Source organism: Oryzias latipes, chromosome 10 (genome assembly GCF_053564925.1).
Source record: "Oryzias latipes strain Hd-rR chromosome 10, Olatipes_Hd-rR_3.1".
Classification (NCBI taxonomy): Eukaryota; Metazoa; Chordata; class Actinopteri; order Beloniformes; family Adrianichthyidae; genus Oryzias; species Oryzias latipes.
In genome coordinates, this window is record NC_136246.1 from 13,640,178 (window position 1) to 13,662,647 (window position 22,470).

At 39.3% G+C, this 22,470-nt stretch overlaps 1 protein-coding gene and 1 long non-coding RNA gene across 6 annotated transcripts in view; one reads left to right on the top strand and one right to left on the bottom strand.

The window, feature by feature from the left end:
- The window catches only part of drp2 (dystrophin related protein 2), a 259,938-nt gene that overhangs the window by 215,472 nt on the left and 21,996 nt on the right, over positions 1 to 22,470 (top strand). For all 5 annotated transcript variants that reach the window (XM_023959017.2, XM_023959019.2, XM_023959018.2 and 2 more), the window contains 6 exons: positions 327 to 528; positions 13,604 to 13,689; positions 15,229 to 15,386; positions 19,901 to 20,067; positions 21,536 to 21,647; positions 22,140 to 22,276. In XM_023959017.2, the coding sequence (XP_023814785.1) occupies positions 327 to 528; positions 13,604 to 13,689; positions 15,229 to 15,386; positions 19,901 to 20,067; positions 21,536 to 21,647; positions 22,140 to 22,276 (862 nt within the window). The remainder of the gene's footprint in view (positions 1 to 326; positions 529 to 13,603; positions 13,690 to 15,228; positions 15,387 to 19,900; positions 20,068 to 21,535; positions 21,648 to 22,139; positions 22,277 to 22,470) is intronic.
- On the bottom strand, positions 8,792 to 12,549 carry LOC111947975 (uncharacterized). Its single transcript, XR_002873967.2, has 5 exons — positions 12,376 to 12,549; positions 10,994 to 11,085; positions 10,531 to 10,642; positions 10,159 to 10,422; positions 8,792 to 9,228 (listed from the first exon to the last, which is right to left on the bottom strand). It is a non-coding gene; the product is annotated as an uncharacterized LOC111947975 (long non-coding RNA).

Here is a 22,470-nt window from a genome sequence, read left to right on the forward strand (position 1 = left end):
GAAAGAAATCAAATTTGTGGCACCACTCTGGAAACACAGACGCAGGACTTAAGTAGCTAAAAGGGGTGAACAAGCAGTTCAGTTGATGGTGCTCTCATTTGCTGAATGAAAATGGATGTTTGTGTGAAATTCAATTCAGAGGCATGTATTTGCTAACAGGTTTTGGAGCCAAAATGCAGCTTTTAATGTATCCGTGGCTGTGTGATTAGCTGAAGTCAAACGATGCATTAATCTTACTCCAGAAAGGGAATGAAAGTCTTACACAGCAGGAAAATTCTATTTCCAGGATATTTCTGCCTTTTAACAGGAATTTGTTTCCTGTTTAGTGGATTTAGTGTCACTCAGCGGCCTCTCCGAGGTGTTCCGGGAGCAGGAGGTGCAGCAGGCGGAGCGTCTGATGGATGTGGTGGAGGTGATTCATGGCCTGACAGCTCTGTATGAGAAGTTGGAGGAGCAGAGGTCTATCCTGGTCAACATTCCTCTTAGTGTCGATATGTGTCTCAACTGGCTGCTCAACGTTTACGACAGGTGGGTCCACTGTGACTGATGCCTTCAGAACTTTATCAAGGGAGAAATCCCGACTAAAACCATTTGTAAGAAATCTTTCTTTTTTTTATTACATTCTGAAATACGGTCGTTCACGGTTGTTAACAAGAGAACAGAACCAATCCTGATCTTCTGTCCTGTAAACTGAGGATTTATAGTCTCAGTTGTCCATTTTTGGTGCAATTGTGGTTCAGTTGTTTTGCATTTGGAACACCTTGTATTTATTTTAGATCGGTTCAGTAATGAACAACCAGCGGTGACTGATATCACAATATGAAACAGCATTTAAGCCCCAGATGGGGCGCACAAAGCCTGCAAACCTTTTAACTATCCCATCAACAAATAAGACACATATGGGATACATTCAACAAAAATATTTAGAGCTGATAGCTTTGTAAATATCTGTAAAAATAAAAAAATAAAAATAAGAACTGGCAACAAAGCACATATTCTGTGCTTTGTTGACAGTTCTTATTTTTATTTTTTATTTTTGCCCTGTGACAGACTGGCGACCTGTCGTGATGGATCCAGCTTCGGCCAATAGTTGCGGGGATAGGCTCCAGCAACCTTTTGATCCTGAAACGGACTAAGCAGGTTTTGAAGATGGACGATGTATCAAATTTTTTTTTTTCCTTAGAACTTGGTTCAAGTTCAACCTTTGATGGTTTTAAAACTCAAAATGTTGTTACTGGATGGCTCCAATATTGCTCGCCATTTTTGTTGCACCATTAACGATAGCTTGGGGGTGGAAGGGGCTGTAAGCTTTCAGAACAGATGAGTGATGGGAAGTAGGGGTGCTCTTATTCCACACCAACAGTCCTCATTTACTAATGAACTGCTGCCACTCTGCAGAAACTGTTCTAGAAAATAGCACAGATGGTTTTTTTGGTTCAGAACGTAATAATCATACTTAAAAGACCACTGGGAGCGCTTTTAAATTAGAAAAAAAAAAGATCAGAGTGGGATTTTGAAAGATCAGAAAAGTTTTCTAATGTCTGTCCTGGAAATTTCATGTCAAATCCATTCCACAAAGGTGCAGAACCACACTGTTTGCATCCTCATGATGCAGCCTGTGTTTTTCTCTGACAGCACGGAGCACAATACTGCTGAGTGGCAATCCTGTCTGTCACTACAGGAGAAATGTAGATTTTTCATGGGTGGTTGATTTTAATGGAATTTATCTGCACTGGTGGCTGTCTTTCTAACCTGTCGTAGACTGGACTGTCTTTTCTTTCAGGTTGACTCACATTCAGATTTCAAATAATGCCTTTTTTTCCTTCACATCTTTCTTACTCTGCCCGGCAAAATATTACGTTGCCATGAATTATACATAGTGTTATTTGTTGCGTGATGTTTTGCATACAACATCATAGAACCGCATACATGGGAAATGCAACTCAATTTGAGCCAAAGCAGTTTAGAATTGTGTGAAGTTCTCCACATGTATATGAATTAAAAATACTTTTTCTTTCTCTTTTTGTCTACATTTTCTCAGCAGTAACTGTCACTGCCTTGTCAAGCAAAACACAAACAACATACTTGATATAAATTATACTTTTTCCCATACTTTGTACTAGGATTTGAAAACTTACAAACACTTTTTTACAGGAGTTAAAAAATTGAATGATGATATAAACTTTGCAGACCCTGCGATTTTTTTCTCTAAAGAATATGTCTCATATTAGTATTTATTGTCAGTGATTGTAATCCTACTTCGAAATATAAACATTGTTCCTATTATTATTATTTTCACCATGTCCTGTGACAGTATAGCAATTGCAGCAGAAAGATTTTCTTTGCTTGAAATCAGCAGCAAAAAGGCTTGAATGTCAAAACACATTCAAACTTAACACTAACCAATAATTTGAAAGTTGTGGGAGGCAAAGCTTTCTGCTTATAAAGAGCAGTTTATTGTTTTTTTTGTTTTTTCTTTAAGAGAAAGTGTAGCTTTTGCACTCAGCAAAATTAATGAAAATCTTTTTTTTCACCCGTTTCTTTGTTTCATAAGAAAACAATTCAGCTCTTGGACTTTTGCTTTCCCTTTAAGACTTCCGCCGACTCCAGCCAAAACAGAAAAATACACGAGAATGTCTTTAACATTATTCGCAAATGTTTTACATTATGGGATTGTAAAATTCAGTAAGCATCTAAAAGTACAGTAGCTTGGGAATTTAAATCTGCAGATTACATATGTTTGTTAAAATGTAAGTCATTTCTATATGAATGTTGTCATTTATACAGTAAAAATTCCTTTCGAACCCTGTTTTTGTACATTCTAAGTAAAATCTAATTCCCTGACATCTATTTAATTATATTGTAGCTGTCTAGTAACTTGATACATTCAACAATGGCAAAAAAGGAAGAGAAAAACACACATGCTAATGCTAGGCATCTTTGTGTGCAGTCAGAAGAAGTAGTCTTTCTGTGTCATTTATAATAATCAAAAGTGCGCTTCAGCGAGACGACAAGAAATTTTTTTTATTTTTTTTTTAGGCGAATAAGATTATTTCTCAGGGTTTTTTCAGAGTGTAGCAGAAATATGTCCTAATCATAAAGCTTTGAGGGATTTGTGATTTAGAGCAATGCCTGATTCTGTTTTTCTGTTTCGTCTAAGAAAGAACTGCTTTTCTGTGATCTGCCTTGGCATGATGTTTACTCACGTAAGCCAATGAGTCCGAAAGAAACAGAATGAATGATGAGTGGCTTTATTTTTTGCAGGTTTTGTGATGACATGTTGAACTAGAAGAGCAGCAGTTCTAGAGAAGAGCAGAGAAGCAGCAAGCAATCTAAGAGCAAAAGCACCTTTTTAAGAAGAAGCTTGGCATATTAGTAAACGAGACAAACGTATTTCTGATTAAAAACTGAAAAAAGAGAGATTCTGCCCCTACTTTAAAAATATGTTTATATTGTTAAAGGGTTTACTCCCCTTTTAAAACTGGAGGCTTGCATCAATTTTCCTTTTTAAGACCACATCTTATTTGCTTTTTTTTTTACTTAAGATGATTTTAAAACTTGTTTTTTATGTTTGCTTTCTGACATTTAAAGGTTTTGTAGGTTATAGTGTGGTTGATGCCAGTCTCAGGTGCTGCTTATCGCAGCTGGGATAAAATAAACTTAGCTGAGCCTTTTTCCTGTTAAAAAAGACTGTTTCTAATCCCACATTGGGGAAATTCCAGTTTTAAGCACCACCAAAAAGCATTAGAATGCTGAACAGAAAGCATATTAAAATTAAATATATGAAATAATTAAAAAAAAAATTGCAAGAAATTATAAACCTACAAATGTTACCATTTACAAAGGATTTCATAAAAACCCTAAGGAGGTAAATGGCATTTATCAAACCTTATCCATGTCGGTAATGCATCACATTTTCACATCATCTATTGAAAGCTTTCAGATTTTTTTTCCACGAGGCACTCGTAGTATTTGAGATGTAAGGTATTATCATCCAAGATGCCTATTTTTCTGGGGATGGTGTAGGGTCTTGTTGTACAGACATTTATAAAAAGCAACGCTTGCTCAAGCTGCGATACCATGTTCAGGCAAAGAGCCCGTCACCCCTTTGAGACACAACAAAAACAAATTATCTTTGACCCCAACAGTCACACCTTTGTTCCCAGGCGACTGTTTAATGCCGCGTCCACAAGGAAACCCAGAGCACACAAACAGAGGACTAACTTGACAAGTGTAGCAAGTTTGTTTTTCTGATTTACTGCTCACTAGTGACTGACTATATGAGAGGCTTCTCCCTTTGCGTACATTTCAGTTTGATTTTGTGTTTTTTTTTTATTACTTTGAACGAGGTGACATCAAATACCAAATATTGTTGACCTTTGTAAGCGTCACAAAATGACTGTAACTGAGATGGATGGTGGGTGGGGTCACACCATGCTTTGGTTTTCATTTAGGCAAAACAAAGCCATTTTCTTAGGTTCCTCGCTGTTGTCATCTTGGTATGGCTTGACATCGGCACACTGGTGTTTTCCAAAAACAGGCCAAAAACAGGAATGAGAGTTTGTAAAACATACCCACCAGTGTGTTTATAGAGTGGAGGAACTGGCAGTCTCTTTTTAATGGTTAATGGTAAATGTATATACTTACAGTATATAGCGCTATACTACCTTCCTTGAGGGCCCCATACAGTTCATTTACACACTGATGGTGGTTCCGCTGCTGAACACTTACACCAACCTATGACGACCAGGAGCATTGTGTGGTTCAGTGTCTTGCCCAAGGACACTTCGACACATGGGCGGTCAGGATGGGAACCAAACCTGCGATCTTTGAGTCAGAGGTCAACAGCTCTCTGCACCATGGCCACCCCTGTGACCCTTTATCGCAACTGCTTCAAAACTTGCATCTACATCTGATTGACTGAATCTCCTGTTTTCATTCAAACTGAGGTGCTGGTTCCACTTCCAATGAGAAGTACAGGTTGAACAACACATTCAAAGTTATAGAGATGGATAATAATGATATTTCTAGCTGTGGTCTCTTAACTCAGCATTTGTCAGGCTGGTTTGCAATGGATCTCTAAAGTCAGGGAGCCAATGAACAAAAGAGAATGTTTTTTCAACCAAAAAAACGGGTCCAGAACGTTGCATTGAGGTGGACAACCTTAACACCCCAGGAACTCAACAGACAACTTGCAATCAAGAAAATAACTGACCCAACAGAAATAAATAAATCAAACAAACGGCATTTCAGTAAGGGGAGATCTTGAAAGTGTGATTGAAAAATGTAATAGTGAAGCATGAACAGTTAGTCTCTTTAGTGGTTGGACTCTGGGCCAGAGACATCTTGCATTCTTGTGATGACCTCAGACTAAGTGAGAAGACCCCAGAGCCCAGACGCTGATGGTGGTTACGGCCAGAATGCGCCGAATCGAAGAGCCAGGAGGAGAACGGGGTGGAGGTGGGCCAGCGAAATGTATGAAATGCAGATAAACAAAAAACAGTGAATGTAAAGGCAGGAATTTTATTGTGATTGGCTGTGAGCAAAGTGAGCACTTCAGCTATTGGCTCGGAGTAAAGACCAATTGATGAGTGATGTATGTGAAGTGAAAAATCAGCACAGCTGAAGATATGGTAGATTTTCCTTATCCAAATTGCACCAAAGCTTTACTTGTGTAACCAATTTGCAAAAAATCAGCGAACTAGTATAGAGAACTAAGCAAAATTATGTGACCAAAGACAAATATACACAGACAACACCCATTGGATTCTTCACAGGAAAAATAAAGCCTGAAGTAAGACAAATAAGCTGACTGTAGTTCAGTCTGCCATCCTCAGATTGTTAAAAAAAAGTCATTGGTAAATTGTAAAGCTTTGATTCCACCCACATGCCAATCAAAAGATAAGCTCCTAAAAGTGAACAATTTTTAGCCCAAAAAGAAATCCTCAGTTGTCTGCTTTGAAAAATGGCAAAACCTCCCCCCCCACACACACACACATACACACCACCATTGTTGTCTTGATGATAAAAGAATCCTCAACACTAAGCTGTAATTACATTCAAGTTGGTGTAAAATCTGTTTGTCTTACGCGGGAATTATTTTGAAATGACACCAGGCTTTCACCAAAAAAAGAGTTTTGGTGCAACAACTCTAGCATTTGCGTCTTCCTAGTTTGGGTCAAATTTAAGAAGGTTAAGGCGTGGCTTTATAATGACACACTGCAGAGAAGCAGTGAGCAGTTTTAGAGCATAAGGCTTCAATATGAGCTGCTCTGCATGCACTGTGATTTACTCCAGCAGGTGTAAATGCATCTATGTCTCAGGGGGCTGTTACTGGCAGAATGTGCATCAGGGATCTGTTTCTTACTTAATCATTCAAACGTTCATTTGATTACTATGGGTTCTGCCAATGCAGCTCATCTTGGCACAGAAGCTTGTTTGACTGAGCAGCTCAGAAAGGTGAAGGTTTGTCGCTCTTTGGCCAATCTTTACTTCTCTATTGTGTTTTTGAAAATAAGTGTTTTGGTCTTTGCAAACCAGAAACATTTTTGGGGCCATTTTTAAATCCCATGTAATACTGTTTCAAAAAACAGAAAAAACAACAACTAGATCATTGGTACAGTCCAATCTGGACAATATATAGTTTTTAATAAATCTCATTTTTAAAATGTCTCCATCAATGGTCTACATAAATGACCAGCACGTTATCCTGAGGAATCAATGGAACAATCCCTCAAAGTGAGAAAGCACTTTGGAGGATGACCTGTTTGTCTTTTGCCCAACATAGACTGTAGCAGTGTACTGAAGTTTTTGTTAGAATAATTTCTTAATAGGTCTTAGTATTTGGTTTAGTTGGAAAATTAAGCAAGCGGTGTGTCTTATTCTTTTTTCTGCATCTAGAGCAGGGGTCGGTAACCTAGGAGACAATAATAAAAACTTTATCTGCCATCTGTTTGTATTTATCGGATTTGAAAATGAAAGGGTTTTGAGTGACAATCTTTTATCACAATGACCTTAATTTCCTCCATGGCGTCATAAGGAAATGGTTCATTCAAGCAACGCTGTTACTGTGACTCCTCCCACTTAAATAAATACTCCTGCTTCTTTTTAATCAAACCTTATAGTTTCACACAACGCACATTACTTTCCGTGTCAGCCTTCATGAACAGGCGATTTAAATTAATCTGCACTGTAGTATTTCAGTTCAATTCAATTTTATTTATATAGGCCAATATTACAACAATAGTTGTCTCAATGGAGTAGGAAATAAAATAAGTTTGCCGTGGTAAACTAAAAACGTAATAGTGGCCCTGTGTCTTGAAACTGTTGTCGGTGAGATGACATGTGGGGCGACATAAGCGATTGTCAGTGGATGGAACGTGAGCGCGTGCGTCAGTGGAAAAAGCGCGAAACAGATCTGCAAGCTGCTGCATATTTTTGGCGTTGCGGCAGCTGACTTTTAGTTTTAAGTTCAGTTTGTTGAAAATTAATTAAGCAAGGTCAGATTATACTCAGACTTTTTTTTCTGTTCTGCCAAATGTCAATATGAAATGTGAGTTTTAAAATGAATACTACAGCTGATTACCACTTCATTTACTGGTGGTGAAAAAAATGAATAATGATACTTATGGAGTTATTTCAGTCTCAATAATCAGAAATGCACACAACCGGTTTTACAAATACACACGCTCCGATTCACAAATGTCATTTTATGCAAACGTGAAAAATAAATTCGGAAATACACACCCTGTGTTTCACAAACACACACATTGTGTTTCACAAATGCACACTAAATGTTTTACAAATGCACAATAAGTGTTTCTCACAAATGTGCACACTGTTTTTCACAAAAACATTTTAGGAATTCACAATAAATGTATCAGAAATGCACAGTAGGTGCTTCACAAACGTGATTTTTAGGTACACATGTGATCTCACAGATCATTCGAATTGCAGAATGTGCATTCAAAATCCCGTTCTCGTTTGTGAATCTCCCCGTGTGTGTGAGAGATTTTTCTACGGTGAATATTGAGACTCATCTGACGGAGCGGGTCGACTAATCTCACCATTGGCTAGTGAATCTGTCAATCAAACTCATCGGCAAAGCAGGCGGGTTCGCTTTTAGCCAATCGAATGGCCCCTTACACTTTCTCTACGCTTTCTGCAGGTGGCAAAAGCCCCGCCCATATTTGATTCTGTACCAGTCGGTCGTTAGCGTGTTAGCTTTAGCATGGCTTGTCGGTTTATTTGCCTTCGGTTGTCAAAAATTACTGGCTTGTGCAACTTTTCAGTGGACCTGGGAGCAAGGCAACAGTGGTTGAATGCAGTTGACAGAATCCATCGAACTCTGTACTGGTCATGAGATTTACAATCGACGTTTCACTCGGGATTGTTTGTACGTTATTCTCTTAGCTTTCATGCTAGCGTCATTTCAACACTCAGACACGGTTTTGATCATATGAAGGTGGAGGAGAAAAATCTTCAACTTCCACAGGTGTTGTGGAGAAACTGGCATCACTTTGCTCCGTACCACGCAGTGGGACTACATTACCTCAAGTTCATCTCACTGTCAATCACAGATACCCAACACACCTCCCCTGCTCAGCCCGAAGTCACTTTGCTGGACCTTAATTTTATTTTTTTAATAACTCAAATGTCATTGATTTTATATTGTAACCATATACATATACACCTCTTCGCCAGGTCACCCTTGCAAAAAAGATCCTCATCTCTCTGGGTTTTATAGCTGGTTAAATACTACACAACAAAAGATGGTCATAGAACAACAAAGTGCAAACATTCACCCTTTATTGCAGAGTAAAATTCAGTGAAAACATGGACAGATTAAAACATCAAAATTTAAGCAAATGTGGGATCTCTACTGATTTGAATTTTATTTAAACTGGAACTAATTTTCATAACTTCCTTACATACAATGAAGTCCCTTGAACAATACAGCAGTATTGATTTGAACTCTGTCTTGCTCCCCTCAGTCTCTCTTCTTCTGTATGTAATTATGTCACCTAAATTAACTTCTAAACAAACGGGACAGTAAAGATGTAGGTCCACTCCCAAACGGTGTGAATTCCACAATGGGTTGATGTCGTCTTGCAGTTCTAACATTTGTGGACCCAAAAGGGGACTGTCCCATACCAGGACATTGATCCCAGGATGAGGTTCAGCCATGGATCCACTCTCCTCCCATTCAATCTCTGGAACCAGCATACCCTGACAAAAAAAAAAAAAAAAAATATATACTGTTTATGAACAGCACTGTTTTTTTTGTGTTTTAGATTATGTAGGAACAGTGACCGACTAATAATAACTTATATTGTTTCTAGCAGGCAGACCTCATATCTCCATAACTGTTTTTAATTTGCAAATAAGTGACTCTTAACAAAGTAGTGAGATTAGTACAGCTGATGGCTCATAAGGCCATGCATTGTGATGCATTTTGAACTTGCAGATGTGCTATTCTTCCTACTTTAATTAAAAAACCAAACAATTTAGGGAAATAGTTTGCACCACACAACCATAATACTTTTCATTCATTTTTGATGAAAATTCCTTGTAGTCATTGTGATTTCATTATACTGTTCTTGATACTTTCCACTTTAGTCGAACTGCACACAAATCAGTTGCCCAGTACAGTGAGATTAAATAAAGCAGGGTTTTTCAACCAGTGTGTGTGCCGCGGCACAATAGTGTGCCGTGGGAGATGGTCAAGTGTGCCGTGGGAGATGGTCAAGTGTGCCGTGGGGAATTGCCCTACTTCACTGATCTAAAAACATTTCCCACCTCCAGGAAATCAGCTCTTTGTTCATCCAAACAGGCACTGATAAAACACTGAGTAGTTAGGAATATGAAAGATCTTAAAATGACTTTTTCTTTGTGTTTATTTAATTCTATAAAATACATTTTGATAAGGTTGACAGTACCGTGATTTAGCTGCAGCTATAACCTTGTAAGGAAAAGTCCCGCCCCTTTAACTGTCTCCGCCAATCATTCTTGAAGGCTTAATCACATGTCATCAGAAGTGGTTAAAGTCTTCACTTCCTTGTTTTTAATTCTGCTGATAAAGTCGCTCAGTTATAATTCCGGTGTCAGACCGTGGAACAAGTGAACAAAGGTTGAAAAACACTGAAATAAAGCATTTACCCAGGGATCAGAAACAGGGTTCTGGGTCAAGCCCAACTGCCACAGCTGATTTGGTGTCATGCTTTGCTCCGTCCTGATTGGATGGGTGTCCCACGCGTCACTAAAGACATCCAAACTGGCCTGAATGCGTGGTAGGAAAATATAGTGGCAGCAGAATACGTGATGTTACTGATATTGAGCAAGTCTTGGTCCTCAGGAGAGTGCAGGATGTTGTAATATAAACCAGTAACAGTCATGAAGACATCACACCAGAGGAGCTCAATCCTGTATTTGGAAAAAAGCAAAAAGAAACATTATATTGTCAGATTTATTTTTTATACATCATTCACTTTTATGTATATATTAAAGCGTCTAAAACTAGGTTCAACTCACCGTTGATTGTGTGTACACTTTTGCTGCAATGAAGCCGTTTGTGTCAGTTCTACGTTCTGTGAGCATCAACTCAGCTATGCCCACGTTTTCTCCTCCGTGATCTCCTCTCACCCTGACGATAACATGAAAATCATGTCTCAAACACATAATTACAAATGCATCGCCAATACGGTACACATCAATTTAAAATGTAATGTTCTTATGTATGATGCCAATAAGTAGAATTTCTAGGTTAGATAAATTGCAGGAGTGGGTTACATGTATCACTGGGGAAAAAATAATCGAGGCGTGAGAGACTGTTGAGGGGGGGGGGGGAAATGTTATTCATGAGGGGAAAGAGTTTTAGAGTTGCCTTTGTTTTCAGAGGAGTCTAAAAAAAGTTATTTTATTTTTGTACAAATAACCAAGTACTTATACTGCCTGATATGTGAATGAAAGATTTCTTTATGAATAACATGAATACCTCAGAGGTAAGCCATAAACGTTCACAGCGTCACTGAAGAAGGGCAAGTGGGTGTCTGCACAGTTGTTGTCTGCCATCTTCAGGTGCAGGATCTATGGAATACAAGTACAAATACTTTCAACTGACAGATATTTACAGGGGCAAAAATGCTAAATTCCCAATTGACAGGTAAAACAGTAATACAATAGGATGATAAAATATGAAATAGAATAGAATAGAAAGGTATTTAGGATGTCACACTTCAGCAATTCCTAGAGAATAAATAAAAACACGACAAACATGGATTAGTTCATTTAGCTGTCTTGAGATTAAATTACATAATTTTCAAATATTAGAAAGGGGAATTTTTTAAAACACTCTTGCTATGATAACTTGAGCTTGTAGTAAAGAACAGCTTTAAAAAAAAATCAGAGACAAGACTCTGATCACAGGAAGCCTGTGTGTAATACTTACAGTAACTTCTACTCTAATCACTGTTGACAGCAGATTTCTCCCGTCCGCCCTTTCTGTGACTACTTATCTACTACAAAACAGCCTAAAAACATAATGTTCGGGATTCTTGTCATTACGTCATTGGAAGTAAAGATACGGGGAATTTAGTGGCTGTCACTCTGACACAATCTCACAGGGCTGGTCATCACAATACGGGTTCTAACGTTAGAAACTTAATGAGGCTTCTTTCATTCAACAGTGGATTCATGTATGTTATATTTAAAAAATGCCGTTTTCATGAATGTCATATGAATTAACTTTGTTGCACATATCCACCCCGTCTTAAAGTCTGGGTTGTGAAAAGACTGTGTCTAACTTTAACCCGGATCGTGTTTACATAAAGGCAGCACACGGAACAGCTAACTTACTAGCTAGTTAGCATAGCATCAGTGTTTAAACAATTCCCGTCTCTAAATCAATACTTTTTATTAAACTTTCTGTGCTGCTGTAAATCCGGCATGTTTTCCCCTTAGTTCCTTATGAATCATGTCAAGAACCTACAGATTGGCTGTATATCTAGCTTGAACCGACGCGCTAGTTTAAACTTCCCTCACACTCACAGGGCAGGCAGACACAATTTGAGTCGAAACCCGGCTAGTTTCGAGGCCCCTGGTTGGTTGTAGTTACTCGTGTTGTGTGAAGAGCTGGTATGCCAAGTATAAAACTTGACAAAACCATCATAAGTCCTCCCCCGCTTTCATAAAAAATATGACCGAACAGGCTAAGCTAAGCTAATTTTGCGGTGGGGGTACTCTGCAAACGACTCGGCTGAAATGTTCATAAAGCATTCACACATGTCACTTGGCTAAGGAGACCGCTTCAACTTAGTATTCAATAACATTACAGGACGTACAACGAGGGAATAATAATCAATTAAGTGCATTACTTACGGGCTGAGACTGATCCCGTTCGGAAGAACTCTCCGCCATGTTTGCCGCCCGCGTCCTCCCAACTGCTGTGCTGAACAGCTCCCTCCCTCGTCAGTTGAGAGTGAAGAGTGTAAGGGGCCATTCGATTGGCTAAAAGCGAACCCGCCTGCTTTGCCGATGAGTTTGATTGACAGATTCACTAGCCAATGGTGAGATTAGTCGACCCGCTCCGTCAGATGAGTCTCAATATTCACCGTAGAAAAATCTCTCACACACACGGGGAGATTCACAAACGAGAACGGGATTTTGAATGCACATTCTGCAATTCGAATGATCTGTGAGTTCACATCACATGTGTACCTAAAAATCACGTTTGTGAAGCACCTACTGTGCATTTCTGATACATTTATTGTGAATTCCTAAAATGTTTTTGTGAAAAACAGTGTGCACATTTGTGAGAAACACTTTTTGTGCATTTGTAAAACATTTAGTGTGCATTTGTGAAACACAATGTGTGTGTTTGTGAAACACAGGGTGTGTATTTCCGAATTTATTTTTCACGTTTGCATAAAATGACATTTGTGAATAGGAGCGTGTGTATTTGTAAAACCGGTTGTGTGCATTTCTGATTATTGAGACTGAAATAACTCCATAGTATGATACTGGCCAATTGTGGAAATTATATATAACTATAATTGGCAAACTAACAAAAAAGTAAAAACATTATATTTTACATGCAATGAAAGCACCATGACGTAATTAACTTACATTAAGTTGCTCAAGCCCTTTCTCATAATGTAAAAGAAAACAAAAAAAGAAGCCAAAAGCGTAAGCTTATTTTTTTCATGTTTATGTTTGTGAAGTTCTTAGAAATATTGTTGGTATTTTGTTCTGACGTATCTATATGTATCCAGTCTTATTGCTGAAGGTATGACATATCACAAATGCAAATAAAAATATGTTTTTATGACATATGCAAGCCAGTCATTACTATTTTGAGACACACACATGGTCAGAATATTTCATCCTGCTCTTGCAGTGCCTTTATTTACTCTGAATGATCTCTAATACAATTTCACACTATTTCACTGACCTGTATTGTGCTTTTTTGACCCATAAAATATCCTCCAGCATGGCTATGACTATGTATGAATGTATTATCACGACCCAGTAGGCAGTGATTTGAGTTCTTTTGCCTTTCAATAACCTTTACCTTGGTACTTGTGTGTCTTTGTTTTCTCTTCTGTAGCGCTCGGAATGGCAAAATGCGATTTCTCAGCTTCAAGATGGGATTGGTGTGCTTGTGCAACGCTGACGTCCAGGAGAAATACAAATGTAAGTGTGAAACATGTTCCTGTAGGTGGAAGCCACTTCGAAACTGCAGAAAAGTCATCCAAAACAAAGCAGCCTTGATTGTCGGTGACAGATAAAGACGTGCACTTAGAGTAATGGAGGAAATGGCTCTGCTGCTACAATGGAGAAAGTGCTCTTTCTCTTCATGTGCAAAATGACTCCAGAGGCCCCTAAAAAGATTACACGCCAAAGACACCATTCATGCACTCTCCTTGTTCGGCTTAAATTTCTCATTTTTAACAAGTCTGCTGGCAAAGAGCCAGACACTGATGTGAATGTGCAGTTCTGGGCTCTTTTATTCCAAAACCAGTTCACGAGTCTTCCTGCAACCTTAGGAAAAATGGTAAATGATTGAGGTGATTACAGTAAAACTTGAAGCAGCTTGTAGTTGATATGGATTTGAAGCAACAGCCACAAACTCATTTTAGGATTTTGTTATGCTCGAAACACCATCTGTGTGAGACTAAACACTATAAAGACTTCTCTTCAAACAAATGGTTTCAGATTCAAATGAGAGCTTACATTTTGTTAAGGATTAGAAAAGATGGTTGTTTTCTAACTAGTTTTAAATTTTCCTTTCAGTCCTCATAGATTTTTAACAATTTACTGATTTTCTCGATTGCAAAATAGGTTCATTAAACAAGCAAGTTTTCATTTTGCTTAGAAATCACTGTCTGTTTTTCTTTAATTTGTGCTTCCAAGCTCAGTGCATAGTTTATAAAATTTAAAACTGCACATTTCAGCTGGTACATGGTGGAAAAGTCTCCATAAAACTTATTCAGGAGCATCTTTAATGTCAACTACTCCTCAGTTCTAGTCATGAAACTGAATAGAGGTTGTTCAACATATCGGCATTAAAACCAAACTTTCTTCCCGTGAGAATCAAGAAGAAATGGTGGGATATATTGGGTGTCTATACAAGCACCGTGCAGGAGACCCACACTTGTATATTTCATCTCGTCAGTGACAGGCATACTCTAGCTCAGAAAAGAAGTCACAGAAAAGATACTGCGTAAGCAGCTTTTTTATCTTTAGATCATCACCCAGGTTACGAGTGCGGGTTTTATCTTGCTCTGTAAGTTTTTCTCCATGGAAAAAAGATATAATGAGAAAAATAATAACGCAAATTGTTAACAATTCATATAAAAAGACATTTTGCTTATAGGATTTGACATCTGATTACATTTATGGCTGCATTTTGAATTTATATTTTAATTTCAATCTGAAAAGCCTTGAAAGCAGCAGTGATTGAAAATCACTTTAATAAATGTAAATACAAAATACACACACATACCACAGACATACCATATTGATCATAACGCACAGAATTCAGTTTTAGTCCACGTTGATAGTGTAAATATTCTGCTGCTGCACTTACTTGCATCCAAATAAATCTGTGAGGCCTACTGCATTTTTTTATTTAACCTTTATTTAACTAGGTAAGCTATAAAGAATATGTTATTACCGTATTTACAACAACGACATGGGAATTTGATAGATATCTGTGTGCGTGTTGTGCAGATTTGTTCCGTCAGGTGTCTGGTTCTGGAGGTTCGACAGACCAGCGCCACCTCAGCCTTCTGCTCCATGAAGCCATCCAGATTCCCCGACAACTGGGAGAAGTTGCTGCTTTTGGCGGCAGCAACGTGGAGCCAAGTGTTCGTAGCTGCTTTCGCATGGTGAGGTCATTTTGATCTACTTTACATGCAAACGTGTTCCGTCACCCATTCAATAAGCATCACAGAAGACAAAGTCATATATTGGACTCTTTTGTTATTTTTTTCTTTTATTTTTTTTGGCTTGCAATGAAAATGGATAAAAAATGGGCACAAACCATTTATAACACCCCTTTTGGTTATTTTTATAATATTATTATATTATAATATAGTTATTATTATTATTATTGGTTAATACTATAATAGACATTGGCTAAACACCATCCCTTTGAGTACAAAACCAAAATAATTCATTTACCTTACTGGGCTCTCAAGACCATTGAGAACATCAAGTAGCCCTAACGTGTCTCTAACAGAGCCTTAAGAGCCCAAACCTGCCAGCCCCAAGCCTCCTGCCTTGCTCCGCAACACCACATCTGAACGTTCTCCATCTTCCCTCTTACCATCCGACGCGAGCCATTTTGCAGTTTAACCCAGGGGCTGCGGGCTGGAAACGACCTCAAGGCAAACTCCGTACTCGGTGGACAGACTACATTGCGGGAGTTGTTAAATGCGATGAAGGATGCTGAGCTTCTTGCACAAGACCGGAAAATATGGAAGACCCTTGTATCTTTGGTCGGCTCTACGCACCGGGAAGGGGCATCGCCCCCCCTCCAAGAGCCTTGATGATGATGATGATTAGTTTTTGACTTTTTTGCTTGTTCCCTGTGTTTGGGCTCTTACATTGTGTTTTATTAAACTGAATGCCCAATTTTTTTGTCTTTGCTGTCAGGCAGCTAAAGACTCAAAAGCCAAAGCTTTTGAAAAGCAAAGGAAAAAAATAAATAAATCAATCAACCAATCAATCAATAACTGGCCACTTAAATAGGTACAAAAAAAAACAAGATAAAAATTTTGACAAACATAGATCCTTCAAAAGCTGAATAAAATGAACTTCCTTCTGACTTGGGGGTGAATCACAATTGTTACATCATGACGTGGTTTAAAGTTATTAATGTACACAATGTAATTTGATTCTTTGAATGCAATTATATCCCAGACCATTTTTGAATAATTTTAAACTATGTTTTTTGTCTTTATAAAGGATTTTGAATTTAATTTAATAACTTTTCTCCTGAGTTTTATTGTTAGTATTTATACCTAGAACAAGTTAGTCAGTTTACAAAATATTCCCATGGGATCCATGTGTGTTTGACTTCTGAAACCTTTCAGATTTTATTATGGTGTTTCTGGTTGATTTTGGTTAAATAGTGCTTTTTCTTCAGGACCTGTCCTTCTCTGCTCTCCTTGTGTTTGTGCCTCACACATCTCTTACATTTTAACATTGTATTACTTGAGTATGGCAGATGTCTACAGATCACTGGCTTGCATGGTGAAGTGTTTTTGGGAGGATAAAGGTGAAACTCACCACGCCAACAAATGTCATGGTAAAATTAACTGTATAAGGTGTGGAATTTGCATGACTGTGCATTTGAATGCAGTCTATAATAGGAATCACTAAAATGGTGGGAGTACGGTGTAAGCACAGGTAAACGCTACCTGCATGGCGTTTCCGCCTGACGCACCTCCGACGGTGCCAGTAGGGCAGCTGCAGGGTCATCAGCCGGGAGCCACCCTTCATTGATGTTTCGCTCCATTAATCCCGGAACATCTCGTGGTGGTGGCGCAACCGCAGAGACGTCTCCCTGCCGCCCCCTGCAGCTGCCCTTAGGACCCATCTTTTCCCCACGAACTGTCCTTCCTCCTCAACCATAGCCAGAAACTGGCTTTTTCAGCCTCCTCCGCCAAGTCCTTGGATGCCTTCTTCAATTTCGACCCAGTCACTCCCATCTTCCTAAGGAGGAGCTGGGTGGATGTTCCAACAAAACCCCTGCAGCCGACCTCCGCCGGGCAGATGATGGTTGACCACCCAGCATCTCGGCACTCAGCTACCAGCTCTGTGTATTTGTCCTTCTTCCTTTCATATGCAGCATCCATTCCTCCCTCCCAAGGGATTGTGAGCTCTGCCAGGATTACTGCTTTGGCTGCAGAGGACCACAGGATGATGTCTGGTCGCAGAGCGGTGGTAGTTATTTCTGGTGGGAACTTGAGCTGATGGTCGAGGTCCACCCTTAAGTTCCAGTCGCATCCTGGTGTTAGCAGTGATGTTGTCCCTCTCTGGTTGGTGTTCTGTGCTCCAGCCCCTTCTCCAACAAAATGGATCAAAGACGGTGTCTTCGTGGGAGGATCTTTAGCTGCCTCCATCCTCCGTACTTCCAGGACCTCTGCCAGTTTCCTCAAGACCTGGTCATGCCGCCATCTGTACCTACCCTGGGCCAGAGCTGCTTTGCAACCGGACAGGATGTGTTGTAACGTCGGGCTTGGAGTCTTGCAGAGATGGCAGTTTTCCTCTGAGCCAAACCATAGGCTCAGATTGCTGGGGCTGGGTAGGGTGTCATAGGTGGCCCGGATAAGAAAGCTCAGCCTTGCTTGAGGCATCTTCCATATGTCAGACCACCCTATGGTCCTATTGACCACGCTTTCCCATGTTGTCCAACGCCCTTGTTGTGGCTGGCTGAGTGCTTTAATCTTGTACTGGTTTTCCTCGCTCCTGGTCACCTCTTCAATTACCAGCTCTTTCCTCTCACTTCTTGTGGCTTTCGACCAGAACTTGGGGGCTGTTCCCCAGCCTAACCCAGCTCTGCCGGACTGCGTCTTTCCCACGATTTCGTTGTGCTTAAGCTTGCTGATGGCCTGGTCAAAAGCCTCTTCTGCCTTCCATTTGCTTCCGGTTCGGACCGGTGCCTTGGTGTTTCTTACAACAGGGTCGGTTGAGTCTCTCAGCTCAAGCACAAGCCTTGTCTTCTCCTGTCTGTAGCCTAGGCTGATGGGCTTCAGTGGCAGCTGAAGTGTGTTTCTCCCAAAAAGGCCTGTGTTGGACAGACCTCGAAGTAAGCCAAGCCACTTACGGATGAAATTGTTTGCTTTGGCATCCATCTTTGCTACTGTGTATGATATAAAATGTAATGACATTGCCTTTTATTCCCTGATTTTTTAGTTCATCGTCTAGACTCCTGGACTCAGTTTTAGCTGACTGGTCAGTTTGTTTCTGTGTGTACTCTGTGTTAGATTTCTTGACCTAAATGATCAGTTTGTGGAGGTTTATTGTTTACCTCCTTCTCGATAGTGGAACAGAAAAGAATAATCTGGAACTGAACATGTCCGGTAACATGGTTAGTTGAAAGTGTTAAAGCCTGCAAAAGAAAAAATGTTATCTCAGAAAAATCTTCATTTTAAGTTTAACAGCCTAAAATACATTTAGAGGACGAACAGATCGTCATGGGTCATTTAATTTGATAGATTTTTTTTCCAGAAACATTTTAAAGCTGCAGTTTTCACTGTGCTGCTCTCCTCTGCTGTTCTGGGCATGCTCAGTGGAAGGTATCCTAGTTCCAGGTGTTCGGTATGCATGGAGCTTCCTTCTGACCTCCCACTGGGAGAATAGCTGGCTACTCTGCTAACTGAGAGGAGCTCCTTAGTCCTCTGGAGACTCTTCCCCCATGCACACCTACAGTTTCATTGTACATGCACACGTACACACAAATTTATGGTGTTGCTCTGCTTGAGCAGTGGGGGGGGGGGGGGGCCCGGGGGAAATCAGCCTCTTAATGCATCTGTGATGCAGACTTAATGAGAATTTAGCAAATCACTGATTCTTAGCACTTGGAAAGACATTCCTTTATTAGGTTGACTTCCCTTTACCTCCTGTCTGAATTTCTTAACAAGTCCTTTGTTAGAGCCAGGCTACATGAAATCACACACAAGTAAATACACAGACGTCTTGTTTGTAGCTTTTACTTTGTTTTTGGTTAACCATAAAATGGTATCTTTTAGTTTTGCACCCTCTTTTCTATCACTTCATCCTCTTTCCAGTCAAATCTTAAAAACACACTCAGAAAGAAAATGTGTTTATGGTGTTTTTAACATATTCTTTTGGCATTTTCTGATAATGGAGGACATATATAAAGAAAATGAAGATTAAAACTGCATTTCTGGATATTTCTTTATTCAAGTTGTTGTTAATATGGAGCAGACAAAAATATGCCATTTGATAAAGATTGTAGGTGTGACAGAAGATACAACAGCAAGCTCCTCTCCATTTGAATGGATCCGCTTGAAGACTAGATCCATATACGTCTTTGTTTTTCTCATGTGAGCTGGTTTCTGGCTCAAAACTGCACGACTGGATGGCTCTGATATTGCTCGACATTTTTGTTGGACCAGCAATGTTAGATTAGGGGATGTGAGAGATTGTAAACAGATGGATGACAGGAAGTAGAGGTGGGCTTACTCCGTGCTAAAAATATCCCAATCATAATTAAAAGACCACTGGGAACGCTTTTACAACAGATCAAGAGATGAGCAGAGTGGGACTATGAACTGTGTTTTTGTCAGTAATGTATGTTCCTGGTCTCCTGCTCCCCTACATTTGGGTTGTTTACAAGCTTTTGTAGGTCTTTACCTCTGTTGTGTTCCAGGCTCCTGGGAAACCCTCCATCGAGTTGTCTCACTTCCTGGAATGGATGAGCCTTGAGCCCCAGTCAATGGTTTGGCTGCCTGTCCTCCACCGTGTGACTGCTGCTGAGTCAACCAAGCACCAGGCCAAATGCTATATCTGCAAACAATGTCCCATCAGGGGATTCAGGTAGATGTGGCTTTTTGTCTGTTTGTTTGGGTTGGGGGTGGCATCCAGAGGGAAAAGAACTGTTGGTAAAACAAATATTGGACATTAGATATTTGTTGGTAGTGATTAAAACAAGTATATTATCCATTAGTGCAATGTTGTTTTAATTAACTGACAATATTTTTTTTACTAAAAAAAAACATTTTCGAGGAAAAAAAGTTTTATAGCATCCTTAAAAAATTCAGTTTTTATGAAAACATAATGTCCTCAAGGTGTACATCAAAAACATTTGCACTGTGTCAAAGAAATATGATATTATAGATAAATATATGTTAAAACTTCTGCCTTGACCAAGGATGAGTCAGTGTTTGGTAACACAAAGATTAACACTTTAAAACTTTTTTCCTTGAGCTAACTTCTTTTTACCTCTGAAATTTGCTTACAAAGATTCTAAACAGTCATAAGGACAAAAAAAGAAAATAACAATTATAACTCACTAGCAAAGCTGTGACTGAAGTCACAGACAGAACTGGCAAAGCCACTGACGCTGGTGCCATGCCAGTTGCTAATATATCCATTCAACTGAACAACAAAGGAGCATGAAAGCTCTACAACTAAACAATCGAATAACAAGTCAGTTGATAAAATACAGCCAATATCAGTACTGACTGTTTTACTGTCAACATCATTGATTTGACGAATAGTGATATTTTTATAGTTATTGGTTTTAGCAACAGAGTAGAGTCACACTGGAGTCTAGAAGGACACTTTTAGGAACAGATTTTAAATGTTTTAAACTAGTGAGCAGCTTGAATGTTTGTTCACAGCATCAAGATATGAACCAAAATGAGTGAAAAGTTTAATTTAATTCCAGGTTAACTTAGACGTCACTCAGAAAAATGATTCTGTAATTTTCAATTAAAATATTATTTTGGTGGTGGTTTTGGCAAAAGAAAAAGAAAAAAAGAATGTCAACTGTTTTATGTTGGGTTGTAAAGTAATTTGTGTTTTAAAGTACTGTAAGTCAGAATAGTCATGTACTTGCTGTGTGATATCTGTCTATAGACTTCTATCACACATGTGAGCACCTAAAATATGGAAAAACAAAAAAGGGTGGAAGGTTTCTTTTTTAATGATTCAAAGCATTATTTTTTCCAGACAAATGCTTATTTAAAATGTACTTACATTCAATAATAATAGGAGGAAACTGTTTCTCAGTTTAAATAAATATTTTAGCTTAAGTCATCCTGCAATTTCATTATCTGAACATGAATACAAATGAATTCATGCATACTTTAGGAGATTTTTTGTTTTATTTGAACTCACCTTGAACCGTTTGGAATCTGCAAATTGAACTCTCAGTGGAAAAAAAAGATGTGGGTTCTGACAACCGGAGAAAAAAACAAGAAGACATGCACATCTCCACTCTGCTACATCCAGCTCTCCTGCAAACACCGTTTAAGCCTCTCTGCTATATTGATCCTGACAGGTATCGCAGTTTGAAGCAGTTCAATGTGGACATCTGCCAGACATGTTTTCTAACTGGCCGCACAAGCAAAGGAAAGAAGCTGCACTACCCCATCATGGAGTACTACACCCCAGTAAGACAACCATCCCTGTTACTGAGTGCCGCCTCAAAGCAAATGGGAACTCCCTCTGTGTATAATGTCTGCAACAAACACAGGACTCCTTCCATTGAAAAGTTTATATTACATAATCTAGATGCATAAACAGTTACTTTGTTTTTTTGTTTTGTTTTTGCCTCAGCACACAAATTTCAAATGCTGCATGGGGGCAAACTGTTGTAAACAAGTTGAAGGGGATTGCAGTGCAGGGAGATGAACTCTACTAAATTTCTTATTGTAGTTATGAAACACACAAAATCTATGTAAGACAGGATAAATCATGGCAAGACGGGGTGGAGTCAGAAGCAAATAGAGCAGTAAAAAACAAAACAGAATCCAAGTGAAGAGATGGGTTTGTAGTTTTTCCTTGAAGAATCTTTTAGGATAAAGGTTTGGCTGGGTAAAAACCCACCCTCCTCCTGTAGTTTCATTCTCTTGTCATCCCTTCTTCCCCTTCACCCACTGCAGACAACCTCGGGAGAAAGGATGAGGGACTTTGCCAAGACTCTGAAGAACAAGTTCAGGTCAAAGCAGTACTTCACAAAGCACCCGCAGAGAGGTTATCTTCCAGTGCAATCTGTGCTGGAAGCTGAGAGCTCAGAGACGTGAGTCCCACAACACTCACTCGAACATACCCCTGTTGATGTCTGCTAATTATGATTCTGCTTTGCTGAGGTGGTTTAAAAAAAACTGCTCTGCGTTTAGATAACGCAACACCCCTCATGTGGTCCCACGGTGACCAAGGCCACGTTGCTCACTGGAGCAAGTCTGACAGAAAAGCAAAAACAAGAACAATGAG